At 57.9% G+C, this 18215-nt stretch overlaps 1 protein-coding gene across 1 annotated transcript; it reads left to right on the forward strand.

The window, feature by feature from the left end:
- Positions 1-2572: 2572 nt before the first annotated feature.
- Positions 2573-16020, forward strand: AQP1 (aquaporin 1 (Colton blood group)). Its single transcript, XM_047096833.1, has 4 exons — positions 2573-3138; positions 12629-12793; positions 13100-13180; positions 13919-16020. The coding sequence occupies exons 1-4, from the start codon at positions 2749-2751 to the stop codon at positions 14096-14098; spliced, it is 816 nt and encodes a 271-aa protein (XP_046952789.1). The 5' UTR covers positions 2573-2748; the 3' UTR covers positions 14099-16020.
- Positions 16021-18215: the final 2195 nt, after the last annotated feature.

Raw genomic sequence — 18215 nt, forward strand, 5'->3', positions numbered from 1 at the left:
CTAGAGATGTCTGCACTCTGACAGCCTCTCTTGGTGATGGCAATGCCTTTGCCCAAAGGAATGGAGTATAATGGTGGGTGGCCTTTAAGGCAGAGGCCAGGTGGGCATGGGGGAGGGGGCAGGAGATGCAGTGGATGTCCAGGGTGTTGTCTCGAGGACCCTCATATCATCCTGAGATGGGTGGGTGCCTAATTTGCCTAGGCAAAAGTGCTTTGCTACTCTGCCTCCCCCCCCTCCCCCACCCATGTCGTGCCCTGCTCCAGAAGGATGCAGGTCCCCGGCAAGTACACACTCATGCACGTGTGCCCTGCACAGCTGCAAACTCCACCATCTGGAGTGCCCACATGGAGCCTGCCCATGCTAGAACGCAGGCTTCAGGAGGACAGGGAGCTGGGCGGTCTGCTTTGCAGCCGTCACCCCAGTGCTCAGAGAAGTTTGGCACATGAGGCACGCTAAGTAAATATTTGGTGGATAAATGAGAATGTCCCAGGTGACTCTCAGGTGCATAGCAGCACACGGTGCTTCCTCACGGATCCTGACCCGGCCCGTGGAGCCTGTCATGGAAACCGGAGCAGGAAGTCCCGCACCCCCGCACGAGCCTGAGTCCGGTGGCCCTTGTGGGCCTGGTGCCAGCTCTCCCCCTGCTGCCTGCCTCAAGCCTCCAGGCTGAGTCCTGGTACCTGCCAGCATCTGAACTCCTCCCCGCACCAAGTGGAGGGCAGGGACAGATGTGGGCCAGGACGCTCAGCGGGCCGGAGGGGTCGTGGGAAATGGCCAGGGCCAGGCATAAGGCAGCAGCCTCCTGGGGTGTGGAGAGCTGAGCAAGTGCTGCCCAGAGGAAAGGATGTGGAGGAGGTTCCGGGAAGTGGCCCAGTCCGGCTGGCTCCCTCTCTTGGGTGGTTAATAAGGCACCGATGACCTCCGGCCGCCGGGCCTTGCTGAGCGTGCAGGGCCCTCTGGCCACCGTGCCAACTCCATGCCTTGCATCCACTCCATCCTGTACTTACAGGCACTTAGGTGGCCACGGCTCCCCTCCACCTCCACCCCCAGGGGGCCTCCTGCTCCCGGCAAATCCCGGGCTGATCCCTGGGTGGTTCGTCGCCGCTCCAGGGTGGCTGCAGCCAGGCAAAAGGGTGGCCAACAGGGAATGGTGTCATCTTCGGCAGATGGCCCCTGGACACGAGGCCAAAGACCCGCATGCCCATTCATGCCCTGCCCTTGGCACATGCAGAACTTAGAGATGTCCTTCCCCTTGCTGGGCCTCAGTTTGCCACCTGTAAACTGGGGAGAAGTCAATACTCAGGAGCAGGACCGAGGACGGGTAGGCAGGAGGTGGGAGGAGAGGGCCAGAGTGGGCCCCTCCCTCCTGGGCCGGGCCTTGCCTGCCTCCCGGGGCCCCACCTGGCTGCTCTGTCCCTAACTGCACACCCTGACTGCCCCAGGCTGGCGGACGGGCAGCAGCTGCCTGCCCGTGGGAGTCTAGTTGCTTGCACAGTTTATCAGCTGCCTTTGGGCCTCTGGCTTAAGGCTGTGCAGGGAGGGCACAGGGTGGACCACAGGGGTCTGCAGAGCAGCCTCGTCCCCTCCCCCATCTTTCCCCCTTTGTATCTTGCCTCTGGGTCCAGTCCTGTATCCTCTCTTTCTAGTTTATCTCTTCACCCTCTGTGTTCCCTGTCTGTCTCTCCTTTTCGGTCTGGCCTGGAGATGTCTCTCTTTCACTTCCACTTTTGTTGGGATTCTACTTCCCCTTTTACTTTTTCATTCCCTCTGTTTTCCCCTGTCTGTCTGTCTGTCTTCCCTTCTCAGTCTGTGTCTCTGCCTCTCCCCTTATCTTGTGTCTTTTCTCCTCTTTCCTTCCTGTCTCCAGGCTAGGTTGCCGTCCCTTCTCTCTCCCCAGTGGTCTGCCGGCTTGCAGCCTTTGAGAGGAAAGTCCTAGACTGCTCCCATTTTCCCCACCTGCCCTGAAATCATTGGTTCAAATTTCTCCAGAAGCGTGAAGGCCCCCAAAGCCTGCCCTTGACCCCAGAGTGGAGGGTGGGCCACAGACAAGCTCTCTGTGAGTCTTAATGCCTCTGAGCCCCCATCAACTGGACCTGGCCAGTGGCTCTGGGGCCCGGGACATCCCTAAAGTGACTTCCAGTGGCCAGGCCTAGTCTGGGATGCAGGAGGCCCAGAATGCCCCCAGGGACCCCTGGACCCGGGGACTCCAGACTAACGCCACCCTGGGATGGGATGGGGATGCCAGGCAAGCAGTATCATGGTGCCCCGCCTCCAGGGAAGGCACCGTCCACCTGCTGAGTCCAGCCTGCCCCATCCAGTGCTCCTGGCTCTGCCTGCGGGCACCCTCTGAGCTTTGCATGTAGGGCAGGGACACCTGGACTTCTGTGGCCCCCTGAGTGGGGCCAACTTGGAGGAATTTCCCAAAGCCTATTAGAGCAGTGGCTGCCTCCTGCCTGCCTCCTTGGGCTGGGCAGGGCTGAGGGCGGAGGGAGAGAGGGAGGGAGGAGGGAGAGGAGGGAGGGAAAAAAGTTGGCAGGCCGACAGCAGCACTGTGTCTGCATCCATCGCTGAGAGGAGGCCCGTGCAGTGTGGGGCGGGCCAGGAGCGAGGAGAGGCCTTCCTCCCTTTGTGCTCCCCCCTCCTCTCCTGCCCCCGGGGCCCTATAAATAGGCCCAGCCCGGGCTGTGGCTCAGCTCTCAGAGGGAGTCGAGCACCAGGCAGCGGTCTCAAGCCAAGCCCCCTGCCAGCATGGCCAGCGAGTTCAAGAAGAAGCTCTTCTGGAGGGCCGTGGTGGCCGAGTTCCTGGCCATGACCCTCTTCGTCTTCATCAGCATCGGTTCCGCCCTGGGCTTCAATTACCCGGTGAAGAACAACCAGACAGCAGGTGCCTCCCAGGACAACGTGAAGGTGTCACTGGCCTTCGGGCTGAGCATCGCCACCCTGGCCCAGAGCGTGGGCCACATCAGTGGCGCCCACCTCAACCCGGCCGTCACGCTGGGGCTGTTGCTCAGCTGCCAGATCAGCATCCTCAGGGCTATCATGTACATCATCGCCCAGTGCGTGGGGGCCATCGTGGCCACTGCCATCCTCTCGGGCGTCACCTCCTCCCTGCCGGACAACTCGCTCGGCCGAAACGAGGTATGTGAGGTCGTCCCAGGCACCAGGGCTCTGGAACGGGGCAGAGATGGCACAGGTCTCCCCCCTCCACCCATTGTGCAGATGGGGACACTGAGGAGCCGAGGGGACAAGAGGCTTCTGGGGGTCATGCGGAGCTGGGGCTGGTGCTCAGCTACACCTGCAGCCCAGAGCCTGCTTTCTGCCAGGCACTGTGGGAAGCCGAGACCCAGAGAACAATAGTCTTGCCAGTGTCCCCTGTGGGCACCTACTGTGGGGAATAAGCTCTGGAGGCAGCTAACCTTCGGGCCAACGGTGCTGCACCTTTCGGCTGTAGTTTCTCGGCCCCCCCCTCCGCTCCGCCTGTGCAGCCAGCTCCCTCTTCCCACAGCCCGGCCCCCAGGAGCCGCTGTCCGCTGTCCCTTTGCTGCCCTGACCTAGATGCCGGGCATGTCCGTGTCAGGTCTGCCAGTGTGTGAGCAGGACCCAGGTGGGCGGCCCCACGGTCACACAGGGCCCCGAACGAACTGCCTTCAAGGAAAAAGCCCCTCCTGCTCCTTGGTCCCCAGGGAGTGGACAAAGACCGGGGGTGAAAACACTCTCTCGGCTGTTTGCAGGTGGTTTTCCTGGATTGCAGTGTGGGGTGGCGGCCAGCGTGGGGACATCTTGCCTCCTGTCTGGGCTCCATTCTCTGTCGCCGGGCACTGTGAGGCATGGCGTGTGCGTGTGTGTGTGTGTGTGTGTGTGTGAGCGGTGTGTGCACGTGGATGCTGGCATGGGTCTCTGAGCTTGTGTAAGCTTGTGTGCCCCCGCGTGCGTCTGTGTCTAGAAGTGTGCCTGGGAGAGTTAGGGCCACTGCATGAGTGGGTGGGGGTGTGTGCGTGTACCTGTGTGTGCCCACTGCTCCTGGCTTGAGTGGGGTCTGGGCTGGGGGCGCTGGTGGTAAGCAGAGGTTGGCGACTGGGTGGCAGCTGCTGAGAAGCATTCCTCCCGGGCCGCTTAGCACAGCTAATTGGCCGTTGGCGGCAGTTGCCTGCTGTTGCGGACCTGGGCTTTTCCAGACCCTCAGCCAAGTGCAAACTCAGACCTGGCTTGGGCCACAGCAGGGGTGAATCTGGCCTGAGAGAGGCTGAGGAAGGCTTGGAGGGTGCCGTCCCAGGGAAGGGGAGAGTGAAGGAGCACAGAGGAGGAATCAGATCTACAGAAAGGAGGCTGGCCAGGCCCGGGCAGGGCAGGCGGGTGTAGGGACGGTGAGGGAGCCGGCCAAGGGCTCCTCGGCGGGTGATTATATAGCAATCGTTCTCTCGCTTCCCAGCCGAAGTTCAGACCCGGGCGCTTCAGCTGGGGGAGGCTTGGTGAGGGCATGGCCTTGCCACGGGGGAATTAGCACTTCTTGTGTCACAGTGACACCTTACCCAGCCCCCTCTGAGGAGCTAACTGTGGCTCAGCCCAAGATTGAAGATTAGCCTACAGGCTGGAGTTTAGACTTTAGTCAGGGAAGACGTGGCCGAGGTGGGTAGAAGGGGCAGAACTCTGGCAGGCCACGTTCCTCCAAGCCTCAGCCTCTCCAGAGGGGCAGAACCAGGTGACTTCGGAAAGTGCCCCTGGGTAGGGTCAGGTTCACGCTAGGGCTGGGCTGGGCGCGATGGGGGTGGTGAAAAGGGCCTCGCAGGGGAGGGGTTGAATCTCTTCAGGCCTTCTGCCCCCTCTTGACCCTCCTTCTCAAGGGACAGGCAGGACAGGCATCTGTTGTCAGACCTTGCGCTCTAACTCAGGCATCACGGGCAGATGTGGGGGAGGGTGGGCACCCACGGTGTCATTTTGATCTGGCCACACCCTGATCCAGCGTCCCTTCCCTTCTCTGACCTCCATTTTGCAGAGTTACCCAGATGCCTGGGCTGGGCAGGTTGCAGATAGGAGGGGAAAAGGGATAAGCTCATGCAGGGGCCAGCCCTGGTCTCAGAGGCAAGCACACCGTGTTCAAGGCCTGCTCCTGCTCACCTGTTGAGTTTCACTGGAGCTGAGGACCCTGAGACTCCAAGAAGGAACCCAGGTCTCTAGATCTCTCTCGGCCCTGCCCATACCACCAGCAAGCTCACTTTGCAGACTTGAATTTATCAGCCTTCCCAGGAGGGTCTGGCTACGAGGAGCCTAAGAGGGGCCGTGCTGAACACAAGGGTACTGAGTATTGAGGCGGGGTGCAGGCACTCTCCTGTCCACACAATGGAAGTTTGGGGTCCAGAAGCACAAGTTCTAGGCCTAGAAACAGAGAAAGCATCTCTCTCAAGGCCTCCTCTGGGACACCGGACTTGGGATCTGAAGGGATCTGAAGGGACCCGGCAGGCGGCCTCAATGCCTCGAGAGGGGCAGAGACCAGTCTACCCAGCAAGTGACACATTCTTTCCCCCAGGCTTTGCTGGAGGCTCCCATAGCCCCTTGGGCCCCGGACCCCACCCTGGCCCAAACCTAGGTGGGGCCCTTTGTTGGCATGGAGATTTCAAAGGAAAATAGGGAAAGGAGGCAGGAAGTGGTTGGAGTGAGTCAGGGGGTGCCCCTGGGGGCATGGTGGGACAACTCTCTTCTCACTGAGTCAGGACTTGGGATGCACCCTGGAGAGACCACGGGCCTCTGTCCAGCCTATAGGATCCTGGCTGGTTCTAAGAGCCAAACCCCAATTTAGGCCCAAAGTGACAGTCTCAGAGGCAGGGGTTGGTGTCCCCGTCTCCCTCTCTCCTTGTCAGACACTGAAACACTTCAGGCCAACAAGCTCGCCTGTGTGGCCCCAGTGTCCGTCTGTGAAATAGGGACACAGCGGGGCGTGGCTGGGCTCTGGAAAATGCAATATGCTCCTGGACCTGGGAGTCCTGACTGTTAGCTGGCTCTTTTTATTCCTCCCCTCTCTGGCTCACTCACCCATGCTCCCTGCAAACCAAAATGGGACTGCTGGGGGCTGAGCTGGGGGCTGAGTCACCAGCTCCCTACCCTTGGCAGACCCTGGCGAGCAAGATAAGCCCCGCGCACAGCTGCCCACGATATGGGGCAGGAGGCAGGTGTGATAAGAAGTGTTGGGACTGTCAGAGCGGCAAAGGAACCTCTCTGCCTTTGAGCGGTGGGAAGGGCCTGGAAGGCTTTCGGGGAGGAAGCTCCATGGGGAACCTGAATGTGGAGGCAGGAAAAGGGGGTTGCAGGCAGAGAAAGGGCGTCACAGGCTGTGAGCACAGGCAAGGCGGCAGTGGGAGGTCACGGCCTGGGCCTGGCCTCAGCCCTAAACTCTCCCCTTCCCCAGTTTCCCCAACCACAGAGCCAGAGGGTTGTCCCTTCCCTGTTGGCCCCCTTCCCCCCCACCCCTGCGCTGGGCCACCGGTTCTTCCAGGGTTGAGGGCCCCTCTGCCTCCTCCAGAGCTGGGGGTGGGCTGGGGAAAGGGAAGCCAGTTTTCAGACGGATGTGCCCAGAGAGGGGGGCTGGGGGCTGGGTGGTGGTGCCACAGCTGGGACATATAATTACTGTTTCCAGCCAGAACCAGATGAGGGGGAGGGCATCGAGAGGCAGGAGTTTTGTGGTGGAGACTTCCCTCGCCACAGAAAATTCTGAGGCTGTTTCCCCAGTGGGGGCCCTCGGAGCAGCCCTGCCAGCCCCAGGCTGCCCACCCCAATACCTGGCCTTAACCAGGGCTCGCTCTGTGAATCCTCTTCTGAAGGGGCAGTGCCACGAGAGGGGACGTGGCCTGCTGGAGTGCCTCAGTCTGAGGGGACGCGCCTCACCCTCACGCCCCTGGGTCACAGCCTTCCTCTCACACCTTGAGCCATTAGTTCATTGCGGGCCAATTGCATGTAGGGCCCTCTAACCTGAGCTCAGTCCCAGAGAGTGCTCCCCACTTTCTCTAGGGCCCCACTCAGCAAGGGTTCCTTCAGCATTAGCCGCCAGGGCTTTCCCCAGGTGGCTTAAACGTGCCGTATGTCCACCCCTCAGGGACTGGCTCAGGGCTTCCTCTGTTCTTATTGGTAGAGCCTCCCTGGGGGCCATGGTCCCTGCCCTCTGGAAGCGCCAGTGGGTCTGGGGTCTCCTGAATAGCTGGGGTTGAGCCAACACACTCGCAGGTGTCGGCAGGAAAATGTTGTCATGGCCATTGTCCCCTCAGCCAGGGCCTCTCCCCAGGGATGTGTGTGTGTGTGGGGGGGGGGCTCCTTGCCCACAGTGATGCTTAGGGGGATAAGTGAGGGGCTCTCTTTATGTAACCAAGGAGCTGCAGTTCTGTGGGGTTAAGAACCCCAACTCAAAAATGGTAGAAAAGCCTGGAAAATGCCCTGTTCCCATTAGCAGCTCCTTTCAGTGCCTGAAATTCCACCGCCAGGACAACTAGAGAGGCAGATGTCTGCTCAGTGCAAAGAAGCAGTTTTTATTTTTTTAAAAAAATTTTTTTTTTCAACGTTTATTTATTTTTGGGACAGAGAGAGACAGAGCATGAACAGGGGAGGGGCAGAGAGAGAGGGAGACACAGAATCGGAAACAGGCTCCAGGCTCTGAGCCATCAGCCCAGAGCCTGACGCGGGGCTCGAACTCACAGACCGCGAGATCGTGACCTGGCTGAAGTCGGACGCTTAACCGACTGCGCCACCCAGGCGCCCCAAAGCAGTTTTTATTTTTAATCAGGAAGGGGCTGCCACCAAGCCAGTAAGCTCCCTATCGTTAGGTGTGCAAGTAGAATCTGCCCGCAGCCAGCTCTGGGGGCATCTGGCTGTGTGGGGGTACAGCAGTGTGCCGTATTGAGACCCCAGGTCAGATGGCTCTGTGGGAATCCTGCACTCAGGATCCTGGCCGGGAGGGTGACTGTGGGTCCTGGGGCTAGGGGTCCCATGTCAGGCAGGGAGGAATCCTGGAGACTGTCCGGGGCTAAAATCTGGGCCAAGGCTTCCATTTTACTGATAAGGAAACTGAGGCCACAGAGGCATTGAGATTGTGAGGTTGTATAGCAGATCACGGCAGGGCAGGACCATGCCCCCAGCCTGCCTCCCAGCCCTTGATTATTTCTGCTTCTGTAAAGTGCACGTGTTCACACTTCACTAACGTCCCCTCTCCCTCAACACACACACATACATGGCACATAGGGGCATACACACGTGGGTGTAGAGAGCATATTCTCAAGCCTGGGTGGTTCCACTCGGGCCCTGGGATCCTAGGAAGGTGGGGTAAGTGCTCCTCAATGGAGCCTCTTCCTTTCCCTGGCAGGAGGATGGGGACTGCCCTGGAGTAAGGAAAAGAAGGAGGGAGGGAAGGAGGAAGCCATTACTTTGTGTATTGTTTCTTGTCAGGAAGATGAAATGGCTTCTGGGGGCAAATAAGGGCCCTTTGAGATCTGTGACTCTTTGTCCCTCAAGGGGGCTTCCTTTCCTCCTCCTCCCCTTTCCCCAGCCAAGTAGTGGACCCTGTGTGTAGCTATGTGATACAAAGAGACAGGGCTGCACACTCAGAAATGCCATCAGACACACAGCACGGCCATACAGGGCCACATGTCACAGAGACCCCCAGATGCACAGGGCCCACCTTGGTAAGAGGCGGCACCCTGTGTGATAGGGATTCTCAGAGAAATTTGAGATACACTGGCCAATACCTGACTAGTTCGTCTGAATGTCCACACGGGCTGAAAAAGAGTGGATATTCTCAAATTTGGGGTGGATGGCTTTACAGAGTTTCCTTAAATCAAACTTGTTAATTATGTGGCTCAAATCCTTCCTGTTTGTGCTATTTATATTGTCTGACTGCTTCAGTCCATCAGTTTCTACGAGAGGGTTGTTAAACTCTTTCACTCTGGTGGTGGACTGATCAAATTCTCCTTATATTCTGTCAACTGTCGCTTATTTTTAGGCTATGTTGTTTGGCGCATACAGGTTTCGAATTTATGTAGCTCTCTGATAGACTTTTTCATTCAATTATTTTGTAATAAGCCTTTTAACGTCTCACGAAAAGGAAAAGGAGAGAGTTACACCCGGACACATCTGGTCACCTACAGATCCTGCAGGTACCAATATACGAACATACACAGAGGCACACATAGCCGTGGATACCCACAGGAACATGCACACAGGAATATCCATGAAGGAGTGACACAAGGGACCCACTGAGGTCCCCCTCACGTGAGTGCTGAGTCCTGGAGGCAGTGGGTGAGCAGGGCAGGCCTCGATGTCTCCCCTCCCCTGTTCTTTGAGAGTGTATGCTCAGAGTGCAGCGAGGCCTGGTGCCTGCTGTTCCCCAAGGGTGGGACACCAGGGTGCCCAGGTCAAGTTGGGGCCCTGGGCCTAGGAAGCTGCCTTGGTCAGTCTGTCCATGGGCAGCAGGGATGGTTCTAGGGACCCATTGTCTAGACAGGTCAACCTGTCCCCCACCCTCTCCTGGGTGCTGGGGCACACTGGCAGCTAGACAGCCATCTTCTGCCTGCTCCTCAGACCAAGCTGGGAATAGCCAGGTCCCTTGGCTGGGCGTGTAGACATCAGGACCCTTGGCTGGGACAAGGATCCTGGCTTTGCCATCTTGTCCCTGGGACTCAGCCTCCTCATCCATTCTCTTACAGAGGCTTGCATGGCTGCCCTGTAAGACCCACAAAAACTAATGACTGGCCTCTGGTCTCCAAGCTACAAAGCAAATAAACTAGCACTGGACCAGAGAGCTTCCCTTCCAGGCTGCTTCTAGAGAGGATAGAAGTTCTGGAAAATTAGCATCATCTGCTACTTCTGTCGCTATGCACCAAGTGTCCCCTATGAGGCCTGGGCAGCAAGATGGGAAAGTCTCCCTACTCTGTCCTCACCAAGCTCCCAGGCCAGGGGTTGGACGACCTACAGAGGAGGAAGGAGGGTTAACAGCGTGAGTGGGTAGCAGCAGAAATTAATTTCAGCCAGGGATAGGAGGAAGCTTCTTGGAGCTGGTGGGATCTGAACTGGGCCTTGACAGTGGGCGTAAATGGATTTGATGTGAAAATGCAGAGCTTGGCGTCTTTCTGATACTTCACATTAAATGTGTGGATTATTCTGTCGTTTAATAAAACTGTGTTGTTGTTGTTGTTGTTTGGAAGGGGGCTTAATCAGTGAAATATAAAGCCTCGGCTGGGCAAAACTACCTGGGGATGTGCAGACATATTTTTTTTTTCCCAACACCAAGTGACCACAACTGGGATTAGCCTTATTTAAGCAATTGTTTCCAATTTAATGGGTTGTAAATAGTAACATGTTTTGAATATTTACCTACTTTTCCTGGACATCAAGTTTCAACAGACCTTTAACTATCCTTTTCAGTTCTGAATTATCAAGTTTTTCCAGATGTAAGTCACACAAGTGCATTGGTGGTTAAAGCAGAAGTAGCCAGTAGATACTGAAGCAATCAGGGGAGGCTTCCTAGTGGTGGTGGTGATGGGTATCGGGAGAGGAAGATAGTCAACCTGCGTGGTTCTGAGCTAAACGCCCTGGGTGGTCAGGAAGGGGGTATAACCCAGAGTTCCCAGGGTGGGTGGCCACCTCTCCTGCTTCCTGTGGACTCAAGAGTGCTGGGCATGGCCCCCGGCTCCTGTGCTCTGCTCACTTTGCATGAGAAGGCATGCCTTTGGGCAGAGCAGGGCCTGGGGTACTCAGACCTGGTTAAGAACTGGGGGAGATGAGCTCGCCCAGGCCCAGTCTGTGAGAGGGTGGGGAATGGGGAGTATAGGAGGCAGGAACCACTTAGAACGATGGCTCCATTAATCAGCATGCCAGGCCTGGTTTCAGGACTCCGGCCAGCTAGCAATTAGGCTGGCGCTGGGGAGCAGAGGAGAGAGCGGGAAGAGCAGGAGGGCAGCAGCAGGTGTGAGTGTGATGGGCATCTGTACAAGTTGGCCCGGTCACACCAACCTCACCTCCACGGAGCCTGTCCTGGCTCCAGGCAGTCCTCGCTCCGGCCTCCACAACCCTGTGCAGGGCCCCGCCCCTTCTGGCTGTCCCCCAGTCCTGGGGATAAGGTGAGAAAGAACCAGAACAAAGCCACAACTGTCCTGATCCCTCCTGCCTCAGCAGCCCTTTCCAGATGCCCCGAGACACCCCCCACCATTGCCTTTGAAACTCCAGCCACTCTGGAAGGTGGGCAGGAAAAGCTATTTTACAGATGGGGAAACTGAGGGTCAGACTGGGGAAAGGCCATGGCCATGGCAGCACAAGTAGGAGAGTCAGGACCTGAACACAGGGATGGGAACAAAACTGGGCATTGCCCCCCGGGCTGGCTGAGCTGAGGGGTCAAAGCTCTGGGGTCGGCCAGGAAAGGCCTAGATCTGGGGCTGCAACACAGGGGAGGGGATGTGAGTCACTTTCCCTGTGACCCAGGGCTGCAGACAAAGGCGGGAAGAGAATTGTTCTTGTAAGATGGCCTCAGGGTGGGGCTGAGAAAACTGGGCGTGGGGGTGGAGGAGGGCCCCCCACCTAGAGTTTTGTAAAAATGCCCTCTGGCTTTGGAGGATGCCCCCCTCATGCCCCCAGGATGAGGCTTCAAGTTCAGGCGTATTTGGGCACACCAGCCCTGCCCTGGGGGAACACAGCCCACATGGCCACATCCGGGCATCTTTGCCAGTGAGCCTTTGCTCACGTGGCTCAGCTCTCCTGTACGGGTGCCCCTGGCCCCTGGGACCCCCACAAAGGGGCGGGTGCAGGGGTCCCTGGGGAGGGGTCTCCCTGGTGCAGCTGCAGAGGGAGGGCTCCGGTGACCTCATGACGGCTCCCATTCCCTTCTTTTTCCATGACTCATGTTTCTAAAAGTGGCCCAAAAGCAAGTAGTAGCCAGACGGTGGTGGCGGGGCCTATGTGGCCAGGGAGTTGGTGGTGGGGCGGGAGGGGGTGGGTTCCAGGAGGGAGAGGGAGGGGAATGTAGGGAGGGCTGAGAAGAAATGGGAGAGACACAGAACCGGGAGAGACAGACAGAGGGTGGGTAGGAGACAGGGCAGGGCAGCGCGGGAGACCAGAACAGGGAGAGAGACTAAGGGAGCTGGGGCCAGCTAACTGAGGAAGACCCTTCTCAACTCTGGGAGTTGTAGATGCAGCAGGAGATGGGGTGGAATGTTCTGGACTTTTGGGGTGTGAAGCAATGTCTCCGGCCATTTGCTTCTCTGCTCCCTGCAGGGTTGAGAATCCCTGACCGTCTCCTCCCATGTGTGGGGCTTGCCCCTTGTCTATGGCTTCGGTACCCGCAGGGCACTCTGGCTGGCTGGAGGTGGGCAGATGCCCTGCCTCACCCCAGGCTTCTCTGGCCTCTAGGCGGAGTGCTGCAGGGAGGAGGCAGGTACCAGGGGCTGAGCTGGCACCTCCTCAAAGTCGTGGAAGGGACAGAGCCTGGTGTCCACTACCAGAGGTGTGTTCTCGGGAGGGGCCTGGCCCCTTCTGGGCCTAGCTCAGGGGCTGATGTCATGGGCTTTGAGGACACCAAGTTGCCTGGGCCCGGGGGGGCGGGTCTCAGACAGAGTCCCTTCTCTGCCCACTCACCCAACCTCCCTGTCCCTCTCTCCTACAGCTGGCCCCCGGTGTGAACTCTGGCCAGGGCCTGGGCATCGAAATCATCGGCACCCTGCAGCTGGTGCTTTGTGTGCTGGCCACCACTGACAGGAGGCGCCGTGATCTCGGGGGCTCAGGCCCCCTCGCCATCGGCCTCTCTGTGGCCCTGGGACATCTGCTCGCGGTGAGTGTGGGGTCTTCCTGGCTGGGGGTAGGGTGGGGAGAACAGGGCCAGGCAGAGGTGGTCGGGGTACCCTCTCACGGGTAGGGGGGTGGGATGATCAGCTCTTTGGGGCTGGGGATAGGGTCCTGCTCAGGAGAGGGCAGCACAGGGACCCCCTGACCATCTTTCTGGGTCAGCGTGCCCCTCTTTCTGAGCCTGATTGTTACCCCCCTGTCTTCTCTCTGTGTGTCATTGCCTCGCCTCCTCTCCCTCTGTCTGTGTTTCTCTGGCTCTCCCCCTTCTGCCTCCCTGCCCTTCCCCTTGCAGATCGACTACACAGGCTGCGGCATTAACCCCGCCCGGTCCTTTGGCTCGTCAGTGATCACTCATAACTTCAAGGACCACTGGGTAAGGGGTCTCACCATCCCCTGGGAGGTGGAGGTGCCGAATGGCAGTTCCAACTCCACCCTGCAGCGTCCTCCCTCATCACAGAGGCTGTGGGAGACAGACAGGGCCAAGGAAATTGGAAAACCACGGCCTGACATGGGGGTGGTGGGATCAGACTTCAGGCTGGGCTGCTGCCTGCCAGCATCCCAGCGGCACCCCATTCAGGGTGACCTGGGGCGGGCTCCGGGCCCTCGTGGTGCCTGCATTTCCTGAGCGGTGAAGTAGGGCATCGTAGCACCCCCCACTGGGGGTAGCACTGGGACAAGTGGCCTCACCGCCTATAGGTTGAGTTTAGCACAGAGTCAGCACTCCATGGACATAGCTGTTCTTACTGTGGATGTTTCTGTCTCAGACCAACCTTTGATCAAACTAGATGTTCCTGTGGCCCTTCCAAAGCTGGGGAGGGTGGGGCCGTGGCCACCCTGAAGCAGGGGCTGGTCTGGTCACACCAGACACCCTGAGTTGGGGCACATAAAGGCAAGGAGATGCCCGCTACCACAGTCCTGGCTTGGACCAGCTCTGGGGGCACTGGAATCGGGATGTTGGGGTTCAACACCGCCTGCCTCTAAACCCAGGCACCGGTGGGAGAGAACCCATGCCATGGGGTCGGCGGGGGCGGGGGGGGCGGACTCAGGAAAGGCGTCCCAGGAGAGGAGGCTTTCAGTGGACGCCCTCTGAGCATGCCCTCTCTGTTCCTAGATTTTCTGGGTGGGGCCATTCATCGGGGGAGCCCTGGCTGTGCTCATCTACGACTTCATCCTGGCCCCGCGCAGCAGTGACCTCACAGACCGCGTGAAGGTGTGGACCAGCGGCCAGGTGGAGGAGTATGACCTGGATGGCGACGACATCAACTCCAGGGTGGAGATGAAGCCGAAATAGAGAGGCCCTGGCCCCGGGCACCCACGCGGGGGCAGGGCAGGGGCGGGCAGAGGGAGGGGAGGGGTGAAATCCATGTCTTAGACACTCTGACAGGCTGGCCACCGTCACTTCCCAAAGATCCTCCAGAACTGTGTGGTCAAGCCTGATTTGGGGCTGTTTCTGTCACTTTCTTTCTCTTTCTCTGTTTCCTGGCCTCTGGGCTTCCCGAGGACCAAGATTTACCAACCACTCACTCCCTTGAAGTCACGGAGGAAGTGAAAGAGAGGGACCCACTCTGCTAAGGTGTCCCCTCAGAGTGTGATGGAAGGTATGCCAGAAAATCCCTCTCATCCCAGAGTTGCTCAACAGCTCACCTGCTGCAGGTGTCTGGGGCGCCACCGTTATTGCTTTGTGCCTTTGGGCGTGGCCCTCCTTCTTCCCAAACATGCACTTTGTCCCCAAGGGTGCTTTGAGGGGAAGAGATCCCAGGAGGTGCAGGGGTGGGGGGCAAGTGGCACACAGGCTTCATTCTTGCAGTTTGGCTTGCTTCTGGCTGCACCTGCACCCCCCACCCCCCAAACTCGCTGTACGACCTTGGGATCGTCCATGTCTCGGGGCCTCAGTGACCCCATCTGTAAAGTGGCAGGGTCAGGGAGAGCCATACGGGCCTGAGGCCTCTCTGTTCTGTAAGTGTAGATACTCCGTGGGTTCTAGAAGATGTAGTATGGGGCAGCCCTTCTTCCACTTGCCCTGGTTCTTTCCCAAATATGTAGCTATCGTAGACACCTGTGTGAACACAGGGACACATGCATACATGTTTCAAAGCAGAGGCAGTCCAGGCCGTGAGAAGGGCTCCCAGGGGAGCAGGGCTGACCCCCCCCCCCCCACGCAGTGGGGACAGGGTCTGCTATCGCGGAATGAGGCCGGCGGGCGCGCAAAGGAGGAATACCCATGTTCTTCACTGAGCTTTAGTTGACCTTTCTGACCTGTCGTTGCATCATCTCGATCACCGTTCGGTTCTCCACTTCCTCCTGCCGGTGTAGACACAGCTCATGCTTATGCAGGTGTGTGTTTCTTAAAGGGCAGTTGGTCGTCTGAAGCCCTAAGCCTGAGGACAGGTGACCGTGGTGCGGATCAGCACACAGAGGCGAATGGGCTTTGCTGGACTCTTAGCGGGGTTTCCAAGCCCTCAGCTAATGACGAGGGGAGGGGAGGAGCAGATCCCTGCCCCCCTTATTGCTAAACTCCTGGTTGGAGGCATTTGGGCAGCCGGGAGACCTGCACAGGCTCCCTGTGTCACCCCAGGCACAGCCTTCCCTTGTCATTTACCTGGAGGGGACAGTCAGCCCTGCCCGGATGAGGTAGCTTACCAGTGCAGCCCAGGGACAGTTCAGAGTGCAGGGTCTGCTTCAGGGGCAGCCATCTACCTGGTCTCTTCAATCCCACAGGGCCAGAGCAGGTCCCCCGGCACGCCTGGAGCCACGATGGTGACAAAACCCAAGTGATTCAATCTGCAGTTTATCCCAAAGCAGCAGGACAACCGGGTGACCCTTAATGGTCACCAACCCGTCACAACATCTACACACTCCATTCCCTAGCAGGGACTTCTAGCCCTTTTAACAGATAAGGAAACTGAGGCCCGAGGTCCCACAGCTAGTTAATGATTTGGCCAGGCCTGGCAACCAAGGCCATGTCTCGGGCTACTCCTTGGACCGTGAGACTGACCCCTCTTATTCCCAGCTGCTCGGTTTCTGCCTGGGCGGTGGTTAGAAGCCAGGAGGGGTGAGGGCTGTGCTGGAGGGGAGAGGGGGCAGACCCACTTCCTGCCTGGTTCTCACTGCTGCATACCAGACTCTGCATCTGTCTGCTCTGCATATATGTCTCTTTGGAATTGGAATTTCATTATATGTTAACACAATAAAGGAAAATGACTTGCAAGGTCATCGAGGCTTCCTGTAGTTTTTCTTCTTTTGGTACCGTGTTCCCAACAAAGGATCTCTGGCTCCCAGAGGAGATCGATGCCCACTCTAGGGACTCAGTCTGGGTGGGGGGAGCCACTGCTTGCCCTCTTGCCCTCAGGATCTGTACTCTCAGTGGGTGGACACAGCCTCACAGGACTCCATCTGAGCAACACAGGGTCCTGCACCTAATAGGGACCACTTTTGCTTCTGGAGCCTGAAAGGACTGAAGCGTGACAGCCCCATCAGTCCCTCTGCCCTCCTGGGAGCACGGCCCAGGGAGCACCAGGGGCTGATCAGCTGTCCCTCCCTCTGTCCCTCCACTCACATTTCTGACCCCACCCACACCTGTGTTGGGTAATGGGACCCAAGGTTTTGCCGGGAGCTTGGCCATCAGAACCGAGTGAAGCTGTGCCCGGCACAGGTGATGCTCAGGTGGCCGGTGAAGGGTGGTGACCTGTGGTAGCTAAGAGCGGGGAGCAGCCCAGTCCCTTGAGGCCTTGTGGGCTTTTCAGCCCCCATAAAGCATGTACCACACGTAGTGAGGATGTGCACTTTTCCTGTGGAAGAAGTCTGTAGCTTTAGTCAGATCCTAAGGTGTCTGCCCAAGGCGGAAGAGAAGCGAGGTCAGAGCAGGCTGGCCTCTGCCTTGAGGGTGACAGGGAACCGTGAAAAGCCCCCTCTGTTTGTGCTTCTTTCACCTGTCCTCAAGTAGCTCCAAGGCCGCTCTGGGCCCTCTGGAACTCACAAAGCCCTTTCCCCCATTCGGGGCCTCTCTCAGTCGTTGGAGGCACAGCAGGTGTGGTTGTCCTTATTTGGCAGAAAGGGAGGTGGATGCTCAGTGAGACATGCCCCAAACTCAGTGAGACAAGTCTGTGTCAGGCTGAGACTTGGACACGGGCCCCTGATATCCACCTCTCTGCCCCCTGCATACACACTTAGGGCTGGTATCTCAAAGCAGGGACTATATTGGGAAACTGAGGGCCCCATAATAGGGAACAGGCCCTATTCCAATTAGCAGGCTTGTAGATCCCACAGAGGCCTAGAATCTGGAAGTCTCTGAGGACCATCAACCTTCTAGAAATCTCATCAGGCCAGAGGTGTGGGCTGATCGGGGGAGGGGTGTCTGCAAAGATCCTGGCATCCCAACACTGCTCCCGGGAGACACGTGGTTGCTGCCTCCCTCTGGTGGAGGCCTGGCTGATGGTAATGCAAGGGTGTCTAGACAGGGCCAGGGGCTAGGTCACCCCAGTGATGGCTGAGTCAGTACTATTGGAACAGGCTTTCTTCTTCCAGTGTTTTCTGGGCCCCTGTAAAGGGCATCTGTGCTGTGTCAGCACATGTAAAGTGCCCCTGTACCTCCCAGGCTGAGGACAGGCTGGTGTGAGTGGAGGGTGATGGTTATACTATGAAAACAGGGTATGGGCTAGCCCACTGCAACCCAGGCCCGCCTGTGAGGGTGTGCCAAGGCTATCTCTCACAGCCCTTCTTGGTTTGTCTCCTTATCTTGACCCATCTCCTTAGGTGAGAAGCCCTCTCAGTCCCCACCAGGGGCCCTGGGAACCCTACCTCGATCCCTGGTCTTCCTTCACCACCCCCAGCCATCTAGGACAGGGCTTTGCTTAGGGATTATTTAGTTATAATGTTTACAACCCTAGTGCCAAGAGACAGGACCTAAAGAAGAGATCAGGGAACTGGTAGTTCTTGAGCACTTACTTTGTGTGAGAAACTTCCCTGGGTCTTCACATACAGTCTTTCTAATCTTTATAACACCCTTGGAAGGTAGAGATGACTGCCTGCCCCCGTTTACAGAGGCCCCTGAGGCCCCTGAAGACAAAATGATTTACCCAAGGCCATAAAGCAAGTTGGTGGCAGAATTGGGACTTGAATATGCTCTGCCTGGTTCCAAAGATTGGCTTCTGGTTTCAAAGATTCCTCCACTATGTGGTGCTGGCCTGTTTTGTCATGATCTCCATGAAGTTTGGCTCTGGTCCAACTAGGCAGCCGGTCTTCCTCTACCTGCAGGATGTTGAGAGTGAGAAGCAGGAAGGAGAATGGCCAGCTGAAGGGACTCCAGCACCAGGAAGAGTGCATTTCATTTTGGAGCCAGCTGGACATGGTGTCTGCTTGAGACACACAGGCACCACCTGATCCCAGGCAGCTCCACTGACAATGGCCCT

The sequence above is a fragment of the Lynx rufus genome, unplaced genomic scaffold, assembly GCF_022079265.1.
Source record: "Lynx rufus isolate CCGP_SWC_20201006 ecotype Redwood Valley unplaced genomic scaffold, mLynRuf1.p SCAF_4, whole genome shotgun sequence".
In the NCBI taxonomy this organism is placed as follows: Eukaryota; Metazoa; Chordata; class Mammalia; order Carnivora; family Felidae; genus Lynx; species Lynx rufus.